General features: G+C 41.1%; 1 protein-coding gene and 1 pseudogene across 5 annotated transcripts in view; one reads left to right on the top strand and one right to left on the bottom strand.

Annotated features, from left to right (window-relative positions):
• Zranb3 (zinc finger RANBP2-type containing 3) overlaps positions 1–16,759 on the bottom strand; it is a 143,183-nt gene that overhangs the window by 53,209 nt on the left and 73,215 nt on the right. For all 5 annotated transcript variants that reach the window (XR_005874039.1, XM_021232882.2, XM_013120402.3 and 2 more), the window contains 2 exons: positions 8,727–8,898; positions 5,937–6,053 (listed from right to left, as the gene is read on the bottom strand). Coding sequence is in view for 4 of the 5 variants with exons in the window: in XM_021232882.2 (XP_021088541.2) it covers positions 5,937–6,053; positions 8,727–8,898 (289 nt within the window). In the remaining variant the exon portion in view is untranslated. The remainder of the gene's footprint in view (positions 1–5,936; positions 6,054–8,726; positions 8,899–16,759) is intronic.
• Positions 15,334–15,630, top strand: LOC106021923 (annotated as a pseudogene).

The following is a 16,759-nucleotide window of genomic DNA, read 5'->3' as shown; positions in this document are numbered from 1 at the left end:
TGAAGTGCTCTGGCTGGGATGACAGACATGCTAGGTTTACAGGTGTTCTGGGGATCCAAACTCCAGGCCTTATGTCTGCCTGGCAAGCACTTTAAGGACTGAGACATCGCAGCCCTAATCTCCAATTGAGAGCACCTCCTTTTGTTTCCTCTAAGACGATGTTGGCATTTTATTTGTACTTTATTGATTACTGCTGGCTGCTTCCTACTAATGAACAGGAGGCAGGCTGTCTGCTCCTGGTTCAGAGCCTGACATTTCCCAAACCACTGATCAAGCAGAGGGGTAAGACCTCTGCAGCTTTGGCTTCTCCTAGGACCTGGACAGCAGGGAATACTGTAATGACCTTATTATCCCTCACTGCATTTTTAAGTGGGAGTCTACTCATATTACACTGCTAAAGAAATTAAATAGAAAACACACTTTGTACCTTAAGGAATATGTTTAAAGACATTTGCCTTCAGCAAATAAGGCACTACTTATCCTCAAAGTGCTACTATCCTCAAAGTGACAGGAAAATTTAAATTACAGCTTGGTTTTAGTAATTTTCATTAAAAAAACTGGCATTCTCTTGAAATGGTTTTCTCTAAAAATGAGACAATGTTGTAATGTGCCCTCCACATAAGTGATGATTGGTTGAATCAAATATATCTTGTTTTTAAGAAGATTTATTTGAGGGCTGGAGAGATGATTCAGTGAATTATTAGAACTTGATGCTCTTGCAGAGGCCTTGGCTTCAGGTCCTAGCATCTACATGGTGGTTCACAACCATCTGTAACATCAGTCACAGGGGATCTGCTGCCCTCTTCTGTCCTCCATAGGCACTGCATGCACGTGGTGCACACACACACATACACACAATACATACATGTAAAACACCTACACATAAAAGAAACAGCTCTTTAAAAAGGTTTTTTAAATTATATGTATGCATGCTAGTGCAGATGCCCACGAGAAGGTGTTGGATCCTCAGGCTGGAATTACAGGTAGCTATGACAAGTGATGTGGATGCTTTCAATCAAACTCTGAGCAGTATGCTTGCTTAACTGAGTCATACATTTCTCCAGCCTTGAATATCTGCCACCTCCTCACAGTGTATGATGCTAATTCTAATTCGGGGGAATCTTCCTTTTATCAATTGCATCCATACTAAGTAGTATAAAACAAGATACAACAGACACAGGGGGAAAATGGTCTTTCTTGTTGGAGCTGGAAAGCTCAGGGGTAGGGTTGTTTGCCTAGTTTTGGTTGCTTGGTTACACCAGTTCTAGGCAATCTTTGTGAATTTGTAAACTGCTTCGTCTGTAGGAAATGTATTCCTCCAGTGCCATCCCTACCTCCTTTTCTACTTGAGTAGCTATATCTACTTAAACATTCCTTAAGACATCTTTTCAGTAGCCTTCTTCTGAGTGCCTCCACAGCAGCTGGGTTTGAAACAGTAAGCAAAGCCTTTTGTAGGTGAACATTTATTTCACTGGCCTCTCCAAAGGCTTCACATTTTGAGAAGTAGACACTGTCATTTTCACCATGCCTGCCAAGAAGCCCACTTCATAATAGGAACTCGATGTTACCAATCAGAAAAACACTTTCTTTGTTTTGCTTTTAAAAGGAAGCTGTGACACTAATGCATACACTGTAATAACTAATCTATAATCTGTATGACTTCAATTTAATTTTCAAACTGGTATGGAAGAACTCAGCAACATATTTTGTCACAGAAAAAAATGTAGCCTATAACTAGTTACCTCCTAAAAAGCCCACTTCACTTACATTATTCAGAGTTATAATAGACTCTTAACTATTAGAATTCAATAACAGGTGGGGGAAATGTATTGAGCATCCTCGCTTTGTAAAAGCAGGAGCTAATGGTTTCTGGCTGTATCCAGGAATAGAAACCCGTCTAGCATACCTTGGTGGCTGAAGACAGAGCTTCTGGTGTGGAGGGGCGGAAGGAAGACTAACATCTCCAGCAGCTGAGTGCCAGAAATAGGGTATTTGCTTCGCTTTATCTTTAAGAATGTAATTCAATTCAGAGACAGTTGGTTTTAATCTCCTTTCTTTTCCTTCAAGGGTCTTAATGAGTCAGATGTCAAAATCCTACTAATGAACTACAGCTTCTTAACACAGAGAAAAAAAATCACCCAGAGAGTTTTTTCTCTTACTTTAAAGAAGTATTCTGTATTTAGCATTAAGCACAAAGACAGATAAGCAAGCAAGCAAACAGAACAAGAAGATGGTTATTAACACCAAGAAAAAAAAGTATCTGTCAGGGAAATGTAGTTAGAGCTGGAATGTGATGTATTTGACTGTCCACTGTGAACAGTGATCAAATGAGAACTTATGACTAATCCACAACTATACCACAGGAAAATGGAAGAGAATGAAGAATTGTCGATGTTTTCTTCCAATTTATGTCCTGCACCTTCATTCCCATAAACACGGCTTTCAAACAGAATACTTAAAAAACAAAACAGTATAAGCATTAAAGTTTAACTCATTTTTTGAAATTTGAGTCCTTTATTCCATCTGAAGATTTGCCACACACAGAGAATGGTAAGGTTTTTCAATTCATGTATGTTACTAAGAGTAAAATTTTAGTTTTCATGTTTAAGTTTACGATTGACTTCAAGTTAATGGTATGTGTGTGGGCATCTATGATTGTTGGTGTGTGTGCTGGTTCACATCTGCAACACCAGCACTCGGGAGGGGCAGACAGCACTTGTGCAAGTGTGAGGTAAGCCTGGAGACAATGTAAGACAACCAACAAAACAGAAAGGGGAGAAGGAGAGAAGGAAGGGAGGGAGGAGGGAGGGAAGGAGGGAGGGAGGGAGGAAAGAAGGGAGGGAGGGAGGGAGGGAGGAAGGGAGGAAAGAAGAAAGGAAGGGAGGGAGGGAAGGACAGAAGGAAGGAAGGAAGGGAGGAAGGAAGGACAAAGACAGACAGAAAGGAAGGAGGCAGGTAGGCAGGCAGACAAGCGGGTATGATTATAAACCTGTGGTAGTTAAGACACTGTAGCTTACGGTGAGATATATAGGTCAAGAAAACAAAGTATGGTTTAGAACAGACCCACACATAGATGACTTAGTCATTTTTTTAAAGATGGTCTTGACCTAGTCAGCAGCAGCTATCAGTTTGTCATGAGCTAGAGTCGTCTAAGAAGGGGGATGTAAACTGAGGAACTGCCTAGGTCAAAATGGTGTATAGACATGCATGTGAGGCAGTGTCAGTCACACGGATGACTGACCACACTATGAGCGGCAACATCCCTAGGCAGGTGGACTTGAGCTGAGTAAGAGCTTGCTGAGGGCTGGAGAGACGGCTCACAAGTTAAGAGTACTGGCTGGTCTTCCAGAGGTCCTGATTCAACTCCCAGGGGAACCAACGCCATTTTCTGACCTCCTCAGCTATCAGGCATATAAGTGGCATACGAACAAACATACATGCAGGCAAAACACTCACACAATGAAATAAAATAAAAATAGAAAACATTAAAGAAAAGATTCCATTTAAAAAGAAAGAAGACAGACAGATAGGATGGATGGAAGGGAGGGAGGAAGGGAAGGAGGAAGCTAACTAGCTGGGCACAGGCCGAGGAGTAAGACAGAAACCTCCATGGTTTCTGATTCCAATTCCAGGTTGCTGCCTTAAGTTCCTGCTCTGACTTTCTTCAAACAGGGATTGGGACCTGAAATGAACCTTCTCCTCCTCATGTTGCTTCCGGTCAGACTGTTTCACCACAACAACAATGATGGAACAAGAAACACGATCAAATATATTGCATCGAAAGATTTTTAGATAAAAAAAAACTACAACTGCCAAAAAATTCAGTGAGGAAAAAAATGGTGTTTTAAACACACAAACAATAGAAAAATAGTGTCTTACACACACACTGGGCACAAATTATGACTCAACAGTGACAGGACAATGGAGCACTGTGACAGAACAATGGAGCACTGTGACAGAGCAGTGGAGCACTGTGACGGGACAATGGAGCACTGTGACGGGACAGTGGAGCACTGTGACAGGACAATGGAGCACTGTGACAGAGCAGTGGAGCACTGTGATGGGACAGTGGAGCACTGTGACAGGACAATGGAGCACTGTGACAGAGCAGTGGAGCACTGTGACGGGACAGTGGAGCACTGTGACAGGACAGTGGAGCACTGTGACAGGACAGTGGAGCACTGTGACGGGACAGTGGAGCACTGTGACGGGACAGTGGAGCACTGTGACGGGACAGTGGAGCACTGTGACAGGACAACAGGACATTGTGGTGGAACAAGGAATGCTGTGATGGGACGATGGAGCATTGTGACCAGACTGTAGTGAACCACAAACAGACACTGGAGCAGTGTGATAGGAACAGTGGAACACTGGGAAAGGACAACAGAGCCCTGTAATGGGACAACAGAGAATAGTAATGGTACAAGGAGCACGGTGATAGACAATAAAGCACCCTGATAACACTGTGATGAGATTATGGAGTACTGTGAAAGGACGTGGAACATTCTGATGAGACAGCAGAGCACTGTGCGAAGACGCTGGAACACACAGAGGTATTACTGGAGCACTGTGATTGGACAGTAGAGGACAGCGTAGACAATGGAGCACTCTGATGAGACAGTAGAGGACAGTGTAGACAATGGAGCACTGTGATTGGACAGTAGAGGACAGTGTAGACAAGGGAGCACTGTGATGGGACAGTAGAGGACAGCGTAGACAAGGGAGCACTGTGATTGAACAGTAGAGGACAGCGTAGACAAGGGAGCGCTGTGATTGGACAGTAGAGGACAGTGTAGACAAGGGAGCACTGTGATTGGACAGTAGAGGACAGTGTAGACAAGGGAGCACTGTGATTGGACAGTAGAGGACAGCGTAGACAAGGGAGCACTGTGATTGGACAGTAGAGGACAGTGTAGACAAGGGAGCACTGTGATTGGACAGTAGAGGACAGCGTAGACAAGGGAGCACTGTGATTGGACAGTAGAGGACAGTGTAGACAAGGGAGCACTGTGATTGGACAGTAGAGGACAGTGTAGACAAGGGAGCACTGTGATTGGACAGTAGAGGACAGTGTAGACAAGGGAGCACTGTGATTGGACAGTAGAGGACAGCGTAGACAAGGGAGCACTGTGATTGGACAGTAGAGGACAGTGTAGACAAGGGAGCACTGTGATTGGACAGTAGAGGACAGCGTAGACAAGGGAGCACTGTGATGGGACAAGGGAGCACTGTGATGGAATAATGGAGCACTATAATGGAACGATACAGCACTGTGATCTGGCAGTGACGCACAGTGGTAGGACAGAGGACACCCTGAGGAGACTGTGAAGAACTTTCTCCTTATATGGAACGTTGTGACGGTACAGGGGAGTAGTGGGAAGGAAGGAGAGCACTGTGAGAACAATGGAACGCTATGATGAAATAGTGCGATGGTGCTCTATCTTCCCAGTGCTGTAACTGTATTACTGTTCCTCATGCATTTTATAACCATAAAATTATTATTATTATTATTATTTTTGGTTTTTATGAGACAGGGTTTCTCTGTATTGTTTTTGAGGCTGTCAGTCCAGCCTGGCCTCGAACTCACAGAGATCCGCCTGCCTCTGCCTCCTGAGTGCTGGGATTAAAGGCGTGTCACCACTGCCCAGCTTGGCTCAACTTTTTAAAAGATTATTTGCAGAAATCATGTGTAGAAACCATGCCAAAAGTTAATAAAGAGGACCATCTGTATATTCCTTGAATAACAAGAAGTACATGCGAAACTACATAAAGTAGTGGTTTCATACTGCTGTCTGTTTTCAATACATTTTGGGATTTCTATAATAATTCAAAAATGGCAAAGACGTGTTGTGGTATATAAGTAACCTACTGGGTTAATTAAAACATACTGAAAACTTTTTATGAAGACAAATACATAATGACCCAATAAGGAGTACCTTGGCAATTGCGGTCTGTTTGAACATGCATGTTATCAACCCCATAACCGTCTCCATGGCACCTGAATTTGGAGCTCTCATTAATTTTTGCCATTCTTCAAAGCTGGCATTCAGTTCCTATGTGGGAAGGAATAACATTGCTTAAGAATACAGCATCAAGAACAGAACAATTAATTCAGTCATTCATCAGGTCCTACTTCCCTCTTCTCTGTGTAGAAACTTATAAAAAGAAAGTTCCCATAGATACCAATGCGCTCATTTAAAACCACAATGCAGAGACCAGTCACATGTCTATGCTAATGAGAGAAGCCAGTGACAAGCTATGTCACACCAGAATTCAAATGATTGAAACTTCCTCTTGAAATAGTGTATGAAGTGAAAAAGATCTGAACACATAAGACAATAGGGTGTTGGACTGGAGAGATGGCTCACTCAGCCGTTAAAGGCCAGGCTCACAACCAAAAATATAAGAAAATAGGGTGGTGAAATTTATTTTTGTAGTAAGATATATTATTTAAACAAGCATAAGGATGAAAGAAGTATTACTTATATAAAACATAATATAATCATAAATTAATTCTTCATCTCATTATTCTCTGTAATGCTAAAATAGCAGATAAATTTGTATTTGAGAAATGCCATAGTATCCAATGTTTCTTAGATATTTATTTAACTTCTAAAATGTAACAATGAAAACCTTCATATTCACTCAGTCACATCCAGAGACTGTACAGGTACTGTGCTCCCCAAAAGTAAATCTAGATGAGGATCAGGTAAAATAAACATTTGTCTTTCAGATATGTTAATATTACATCCTACCACATTATCACAGGGTTTCAGATTTCAAGAACAGAGTTATATTCAAGTTATTCTACAGTAAAGCTTAAATTAAAAAAAAACCTTCATGTGTATGATGTGTGTGTCTCTGTGTGCACATGCATGCATGCATTCATGCACTCTATGGCATATGTTTGTGTGTGGGGATCTCACATCCCCCCCTCATTTGAGATAGGGTCTCCTACTGTTCACTGCTATGGCCTGAAAGCTTCTGCGGACTCTGATGTCTCGGCTTCCATTTCATTTCAGCAGCACTGGAATTGCAGATGCAACTATTATGGCACCAGTTTCACCTATAGAGCCACTGCCCCAGCCCCAGCTTATGTATGTGTGCGTGTGTGTGTGTGCATGTGTGCATGTATGTGTGTGTGTGTGTGTGCGTGTGTGTGTGTATGTGTCTCCATAGAACATGAAACAGAGTATCTCTTACTAATTAATTACTGGGGCTTACATTATAGACATCATGAATCCTTAATACTAAATAGTTTTCAAATCATAGTGCTTTTTTCTATATTCAGTGGAAGAGTTTTGAATCACAAGGTGCTGACAGTATGCTGTCCAAATTGGACAAGCATGACACAAAAGAAAGTAACTACTGAACTTTGCAAAAGACAAGGTAGGACAGTACTGCTACACAAGCAAGTCTGCTAGACATGCTAGGCCTTAGGCCAGAGTTCCATGCCCCAACATTGCAGGGAACTTTGGGTGCCTGTCCAGACCGCCTGATGGCCCTGTCATTAGGTAACATTTCATCCTTCTGGGGTCTTTGATGGAGTCGAAGACGAAATAGTTAAGCTTATAGTTTTCCTTATTTATGATAGAAAGCAAATTATATATAAAACTTAAGATTCATATAGATAGTATAGATAATGGAGTATTCTCTCTGATTTTGCCAAATGCAAATGTGATTCTTACTTGATAACTGTTTTTTGTATATATAATTTTACTATGCTAACATTAAAACCTTCCTATTAAATTAGACAAACATGGGGAAATGACTTGAATAATTCTTTTGTACACTGTACAGATGTGTTGCTCTAATTGTTAATAAAAAGCTGATTGGTTGGTAGCTGGGCAGGCGGAGAGTGGGCAATACGGCTGAGACACACAGAATGGTGGGATGAGGAATGTGGAGTCAGAAGAGAGTCTCAAAGACATGCAGAGAAACCAGATGGGCATGCCATACTGAGAAAAGGTACCGAGCCAAGTGGCAGAGCATAGAAAATATGGGTTAATTTAAGTGTAAGAATTAGCTAGGAACAATCCGGAACTAATGGCTGAGCATTTGTAATTAATACTAAGACTCTGTGTCAGTTATTTGGGAACTGGTGGTTCGGTCCAGACAGGAAAACTCCATTTACAACTAACAGCTGTATCTGTTATATATTTGATAATTAAAATTAAAATCTTTTTGTGCTTTTCCTGAAATGATACAAAACCAATGGACACTCTACTAATCAAACCTGTTTTAAGAAAGCAGAGCTCTTGGACCCCAGACCGACAGTGGGGAGGCCAGCATGGGACTGATCTGGACCCCCCAAATGTGAGTGTCAGCGAGAAGGCCTGGGCAACCTATGGGGCCCTGAGCTGTGGATCAGTGTCTATCCCTGGTATACAAACAGTCATCATGTGCCTATAGCACAAAGAGGGATGCTCTCTCAGCCTGGACTCTTAGGGGAGTGCCTGGACCCTACCCAGAGTGAAATGACAGACTCTAAATATCCCCTATGTAGAAGGATTTGGCAATAGGGTGGGGGGGTTGGGGGGAAGGGGAGTGCGGGAGGAGGGGAGGGAGAGGGACCTGGGATTGACATGTAAAACAAGCTATTTAAAATTAAAATAAAAAATGATTAAAAAAGAAAGCATGCTTTCCTGTGAAGCATGATATACAATCTTTAATAGCAAAATTCATAATGTTTAAAGTAAGACTCTCAAGTGAATATAGGCTCTCACCTTGACAGCTACTGGTGGAAGGTCAAATGGAATACGCTGTCTGACTTTAGGAGGTAGCTGGCTTAAAACTTCACTCTTTAATCTTCTGATCATTATGTTGCTTAGTAGCTGGTGAAGTTCACCAAGGTTTGATGCCCCTCTACAATCCCATTGACGCCTTTTACCAAAGTATCTGTTAAGATAAAAAGACAAGCAGCAAAGTTGAATGCTAGAGCAGGAAATCCATGCATGAAGTATATCCTTCCTTTTAATAAAAAGGTGCTGTTTCCTGCTATTTCCAAATGAAAACCAGTTTCAAAAAGCTAATCTAAGGGGCTGAAGAGATGGTTCCAGGGTTAAGATGGCAACTGCTCTTGCAGTGGACAGTCTCCAGCACTCACAACAGGTGGTTCACATTTGTCACTCAAGCTCCAGGGATCTGATGGCCTCTGAGGGCATCTCTCTGTCTCTCTCTCTCTCTCAAACACACACACACACACACACACACACACACACACGCACGCACGCACGCACGCACACACACACACACGCACGCACTCACACACACACACTTTAAAAATAAATCTTAAAAAAATATCCTAAGTATATAATTCTCACAATTGTAATTTAGGACTCAAGGGGCTTCTGCAGGGAGATAACCATGAATGTATACTAGGCAGTCATTCTACCAACTGAGCTACACCCAATCTGATATATTTTCATGCCACTGAAATATGTTGCTTCGTTTTTTGTTTTTTTTTTTTTTCTTTTGGTTTTTTGAGACAGGGTTTCTGTGTAACAATCCTGGCTGTCTGTCCTGGAACTCTGTCGGCCAGGCTGGCTTTAAACTCAATGAGATCTGTCTGCTTCTGCCTCCCGCGTGCTGGGATAAAAGGCGTGTGCCACCACCGCCCAGCAAAATGTTGCTTCCTTTAATGTTTGCATACTCATACTTAAAGATTTGTGTACACATTAAACTGGGAAAATGCTGGGCAGTGGCAGTGCATGCTTTTATGGGGAGGCAGAGGCAGGAGGATCTCTGAGTTCCAGGCCAGCCTGGTCTACAGGGCAAGTTCCAGGACAGCCAGGGCTACACAAAGAAACCCTGTCTTGAAAACAAAACAAACAAAACGAAGCAAAACACAGGGAAAATGCTTATCAATACCTGATTCTGTCATGTATTTTTCCATTCACCATACTAGGTACTTTTGACCACATCATTAACAAAAGAAACCTAAGCTGCCAAACTAACAACACAGAAAGAAGTGGTTGGAAGGACTCTTTAATTTTGTTTTTAGAATGAAATGTCTGAATTAAAATGGAATGTTAAGCCACACTATCTGAAGGTTCATGGGATAAGACTGTATACAGGCAGGCACAGATCACCATAAAGGTCTTATCAGCTTCCTGCAGAGACCAATGTCTGTGTTTCCAAGTGCAGACATCTGAGCTTTTTTTTTTTTTTTTTTTTTCCTCATACTAGAGATTGAACCTAGGACTTTACACATGCTCAGCAAGTTGATTCTCAGCCTGAAGTTTGGGCAATCTACTCTCAGAATGCCACAGTACAGTGTTAAGCATCACGGGGAGGCCTCTCAACCCTCCCTGGAGACTAAGCATCACAGAAGGAAGCATGACCAATTGCTTCCTGGGATTCTACCTCAAGCCCACTGTAAGCAGTGTGCTTGGCATGAAGCAGGGATGACCAAAAGCATTTCTCACTGCAATCTACCTCCACTTCACCTCTTTTCAGCAGATGCTAGAAGCTAGTGGTGACACTCACTCTAAAGAACACTGGAAGCTGGGAAACAGGGCGGGGTGGATCTGGGAGGAGTTAGGGGGAGAAAAGGGGAGGTGTATATGATCATAATGCATTGTATGCACATGTAAAACTCCCCAAAACCGGCATTGTAATGTAAAAAATAAATCAATAAAACAGACTTCAAAAAACTCCCAAAGAATAAAAATATTCTACTAAAGAAAAGAGGCTGGAGCATGGGAATGGCTGCACCCCCTAAACAATCCCACCAATTAAGAGCAGAGTCAGGCTTATTTCTGTGAGTTTGAGACCAGCTGGGTGTGTGTCAGAAGTTCCAGGAAAGTAAGGGCTGCAGAGTGAGACCCTGTCTTAAAGCAAAAGAATTCCTGACCTCATATTTGGGACGCAAAGGGAAGGGCAGAGCTAGAAGAGCCCCCACCCACCACCCACTGATTACTTGCCATTAGATTTGATAGTGATTGTACATAACTTCTGTAAAAATCACATTATGTATTCATTTGGGAGGGGCATATGCCATGGTACAAGTGTAGAGTCCAGAGAACTGTGTGGGAGGCAGTTCTCTCCTTGCACCAGGTGGATCCTGAGGCTCAAAGTCAGGTCATCAGGCTTGGCAGCAAGCACCTTCACCGTATGAGTCTGCTTGCCAGCCCTAGATGACTATTCCTGTGCAACCAACATACTGTCATGAATATCTGTTCAGCAGAGCCTTCTAGCCAATTTTTCTTTTTAATGTTTATGTTATTCTGGGTCCCTTACAATTCCATACAAAATGAAGCCTGGTGTGGTGGCACACACCTTAAATCCCAGCAGTCTAGAGGCAGAGGCAGGCAGATCTCTGAGTTCAAGGCCAGCCTGGTCCACAGACTGAACTCCAGGGCAGCCAGGCTACACAGAGAAACCCTATCTCAAAATAAAACAAAACCAACCAGACAAAAATCCACACAAAATCAACTTGTAAAAGACAGCAGTCCCATTGCCAAGGCAGAGGTAGGCTTACTGCAATCTTGGCACACCTGGTCTACTAGTGAGTTCTAGCCTAGGCAGGGGAACAGAGACTCGCCTCAAAAAGTAAAGCAAAGTAAAATAGAGGCAACAGAGTCTGCAGGGAAAGGAAACTGACTGGATCTGGATATTGGCAGGAAGGTATAGATGGTAACTAGACCCTCAGGATATTTTACTACTTTTAGTACATGGGTCACATGCAGAAGTCAGAGGTCACCTTTTGGGAGTTGGTTCTCTCCTTCTACTTTCATCTATGTTCTGGGGGTCAAACCCAGATTGTTAAGATTGTGTGGCACACACTTTACACACTTATCCCATAAGTTTATAGGTGGATTTAAAAAAATAAAACCCAGCTTGGAAACACTATTTTGTACCAAGTGTTTAATCAATTTTATGAGAGTAAATGGAAATTTAACTAACTAAGGGAAGTGAGCTCTCAGTTTATTGTCCTAAAATTTCATTCTTCCAATGTATACTTCTGGATTAATAATCATGCAGTTTATCTCCTTGCTCTAATTAACACCTTTGCTTATCATTTACCTTTGATGTTAAGAGACACTGTTAATACATCTTGTGCTCCAGACAACATGATTACAGATGTTCTCCCCCTCACCGATGAAGCTTCTTTTTGCAACAGACAGAAACCATTAGAGGAAGCCAGATTGGTGAAAATGCAGAGAATAATTGACTATGGGGTTCCCAGCCACAGTTGATATACTTACACTATAACCACAACACCTAAGAGGGCTTGTACATCATACCATGATGTGGGTACTTAAGAGTATATATCTGATATATCAGTATATACCTATAAACATAAACAATTGGAGCTAGAGAGACAGCTCAGCAGTTAAGACTACAGATTGTTTCTCTAAGACCAGTGTTTGGTTGCTAGAACCCACGGTGGGCAGCTCATAACTACCTGTAACTCCAGCTCCAGGGGATCTGAAGCCCTCTCCTGGCCTCTGAGGTCACTACACTTGTGTACAAAACAATACACAGATACACATATACACATAATTAAAAATAAAGTTATAAAAACAAAAATTTCGTATGTATGGAGCACCATGTACAAATACCACTTTTACTACTTACTTCTAGCCACAAAGGGTGATGGCTACAAACAGCAGTATGCAACAGTGCATAAAGAAAAATGTATGGCCAAGGTGTCTGCACTAACCTCTGTAGGTCTTCATGTACATGAAAAACTGTCCTTATAGCAATCATGGTAAAGTATAGCCAAGGTGTCTGCACTAACCTCTATAGACCTTCATGTACGTGAAGGACTGTCCTTATAGCAATCATGGTAAAGTCCCTCAAAAAAGGAAAGACCACACTTACACCAACCACAGAAACTCTTCATGCAAATGAAGAATTGCCTCATTCCCAGGCCTTCTGCTGAGTCAGCAGGGAACCATATATACAGTTTTCTGAAGCCCCCCACCCAGTACTTCTCCTCTTTCCCCTTTCTTCCCCCTCTCTTCCTGCCTCCTTCTCTCCTTCCTTCCTTATGACTTTTTAAAAATATTTTTTGTGGGGGGTATTTCAAGACAGAGTTTCTCTGTCCTAGCTGTTTTGAATTTTTTTTTTTTTTACTTTTTAAAGACAGGGTCTCATATAGCCCAGGGTGACCTCAAGATCAGTATCAAGTGCTGAGATTACAGGGGTACCCCATCAAGACTAGCTTCAGAAACTAATATACACTGAATTTTTCTAGAAATTGTAAATAATGCTAACTAAAAGGGATAGTCTACATTATTTTGTTGGAAATTCAACCCAGAATACTTTGCCAATGTGGAAAACCATGCTGTTGATGCCCCCCCAAACATTCTGGTGGCTAAGCTGTAATACATATAACTGTGATTTCTTAAGTACCCTTTGAAAATATCAGTGGAGTACTGGCTAACATCCAAATACAGCTGTGGTGTACTGGCTACCGTCTGAGCACAGCTGTGGTGTACTGGCCACCATCACAGCTGTGATATATTAGCTTCCATATGAACGGCAGTATCCACAGTTCTAAATATACCAAATTTTTATCAGTTTTATGACTTACATTTCTCTAGCTTTATAAACCTAGAATTTATAGATGTACAAACCAGTTTAACTTCAGAAATTACCCTTTGGTGGCATATAAAAGTACATATATCACAATTGATGAAGTTTCAGATTTTATATAAACGTAAATATAAACTTTTTTTTACACTCATTTAAAATTGTGTTTTAATGTAGTCTTTGCCTACTTACATATTAAAGTACAAGTTTACCACTACCTTATTTTCTCCCTACATTATGCTGGATTCTTTATTTGAAATTACATGTGCTATATATGGTTATGCTATGAATTTCCTTCCAGTATTCAAAGGGAGTACTGAATATTCATTATGAAAGTGGGCATTAGGACAGTAGAGCTGAGAAATGCTGCCCTTCAACACTGACCATTTTGTTCACTTAACAGCTACTGTGCAGAACACATAAGATGAATGAGGGTTGAGCAGAGACAATCCAAGGTGGTCTGCATTTAGTGACAAAATTTGAATTGTTAATTAATATTCTTCTAAAACAGAGACCACCAGGTCCAGGTGATCTTGAGCTCTACCAAACATTTCAAGAAGAAATTATGTGAGCTGACTAGGAAGACTGCTCAGTAAGCAAAGTGCTTGCCATACAAGTATGAGGACTGGGGTTTCATCCCCAGAGCCCACGGTTCCAATTCAACATATATAAGAATGCATATGTTTAAAGTTCTCACATTAGCCAAAATCTACAACCCAAGTAAGTTCCACTGCTGGCCTAGTTTTTCTCCTTAGTGACACAAAGACAAAAGCCTAGTTCCTCTAAAATGTGACAGATCTTTAAATATTTAAGGACTTGTTCCCCTAACTATCATTTTCTTAAATTTCAGCAGCTTCCTAAGATTGAGCACTGTCTTACTTGTCTTTGGATCACTTGCAGCTCTGAAACAATGTCTTAAATATAGAAGGCAGTCAATAATGAGACATTAGTGGAGCTGAATGTGAACTCACTCATTATTCTGGTTACCCTTTCCCAGATGCATTACATTTTTATCTGGTAAAGGAACAAGGATGACACCAATAGATACGTTAACTTGAAGAGGCTTCATTCCTAGACAAAGAACTACAGGCCACCAAGGAATGCTGAGAGTGGGAGGAATAATCTTCCCAGGGAAGAATTATCCAATATGAACCGTCAGTCCTGAAAACATACACATAGTAACATTATATGGACAGAGGAGGTTGTATTTATCTACTTAGGAACACACAGTCACAAAATTAAGGAAAAGAAGGCTAGAATTTGGGGGAGGGGATAGATGAAAGGGAATAGAAAGAAGAATGGGAAGGAAGAAATGATGTAACTATAATCTCAAAAAATAAAAGTTATAATAAAATTAAATAAAAAAGAAAAGGCTTTTTAAAACATGGCTTTTAATTCCCTCCTGTATCCTTGTACTTCTTGTCTTTATGAGCTTCTAAAAGTATACTCCCCGCATTCCATTTTCATAGCTATAATCTCATCCAGAAACGAGCTCAATCTGGAAAACTAAGACCTTGTGCTCTTGGAGGCTGAGAGATGGTTCAGTACTGAAGAGCTTTCTGCTCTTGCAGATGACTACGAGTGTGAGTCCCAGCACCCATGTCAGATGGCTCTCAATCACCTGTAATTGCCATAAGTACAGTTCCAGGGGAATCTGTAGTCTATGGCTTCCAGAGCCACCAGAAATCTTTCCCCAACATATACATAAATTAAAATAAAACAAAACTTTTAAAAAATGGCTTCCTTTCTACTCCAACCAAGCAGCTGCCTTCTCATCTATCTGCCAAAATAATGCTGGGTCCTACAGAACAGCACCTCAGGCATGCTGCAAAAGATGTTCTGATCCCAAAAAGAGACAAGGACAGAGAGGTGAAGATTTCACTAAATGTTGCAAGGATGCCAAAATCCCTATTTTAGTAAAATGTTCAGAAAGAAAATTCTGCATTGGAGGAACGTCTAAATACTGACTATAATGATACAGCCTTTTATGAAGAACATAAACTTAAATATCTCAAGGAATGGGAAGAATTCAGAAAAACAGGAATTCCTACTGAGAACAGGCTGCAGACACTTCCAACAAGCATGTAGGCAAATATTTAAGTGAGTCAGAAATTTTCGTGTTTATGGAAACCATTTATAATGTCAACTACAAGTTGCAGACAGAAAAAAATGTTTACTTTATCCTCATCGTGAAAATACTGATATTTTATGAAATAATCTTTGGCTTCAGAGTTTGGTTTATTAAATGCAGGGTAGGAGGAAAAGCTAAATTAATAATAATCCTGGTCTTCACTCACTCTCTTAGAGCACCTGTTCATTTACTCTGCACCCTGCCCCTCTCACTGCCTGTACACAGTCCATATCACAGTGCCTTTCCTGTTCCCACACCTTCCTTGCCCATGCGGACTTCTGGGTCTTCGCAGGATAACTAATCCTCCTTGCCCTTCAGCTCCTATATCTATCGTGTTGAAACAAAACTCCCAATATTAGACAGATCTGACTTTAGGCCTATACCATATTGCTGTGGAAATCCACCATTGAGAAGACCGGCTCTTCTACTAATCTGTGTTACTGGTCTCAAATGGTTACTCAGCATTGCTAATCAGCCTATGTTACTAATCTCACTCAGTTCCCATCCTGTAGAAGTTCAGACCATGTCAACTTTCGAGGTTTTAATCCCCTACTTCTTCATTTCTTTGAACACAACAAGCTGTCTCTTTCATACGAAAATGTCATGAGATGCAAACTCCATTGAGCCCCTATCACTCCAGAAACTATTGTATAAACCTATAATGCAAACTCCCTCATATCTCTTGCATCTCAAAAACTACATTATAATCTCAACAATATGCCTTGTAGCTATAAAAAAGGATACAAATATTTATGAAGAAAAATGATCAAAATTCGGAAGTACGAAAATGCTTATGTTTTTAGTGCACTAATCTCTTTTCCAAAAATTATGAATTTGCCTATTCTTCTATTGGTTTAAAATTTTGAAACATGTAAAAATATAGTCCTAAAAATAGTAAAAGAAACTTGTAAATTGCCGTGCCCGCTGCATAGCCTGTATCTGAGAATGTGGCGAGTGTGTTAAGACTGATGACACAGAGACCAGTTGGTTGCGTTAAGAAAACTTTATGCACCCCAAGAAGGCTCAGGAGAACTCCCCAAGAAACACTTTCCTCCAGAAAAGCTTCTGCCATACATACACCCACAC

The sequence above is a fragment of the Mesocricetus auratus genome, unplaced genomic scaffold (genome assembly GCF_017639785.1).
Source record: "Mesocricetus auratus isolate SY011 unplaced genomic scaffold, BCM_Maur_2.0 Super-Scaffold_100676, whole genome shotgun sequence".
NCBI lineage: Eukaryota > Metazoa > Chordata > Mammalia > Rodentia > Cricetidae > Mesocricetus > Mesocricetus auratus.
Note: the sequence above shows the minus strand (reverse complement) of the source record. Positions and strands in the feature narration are given on the sequence as shown.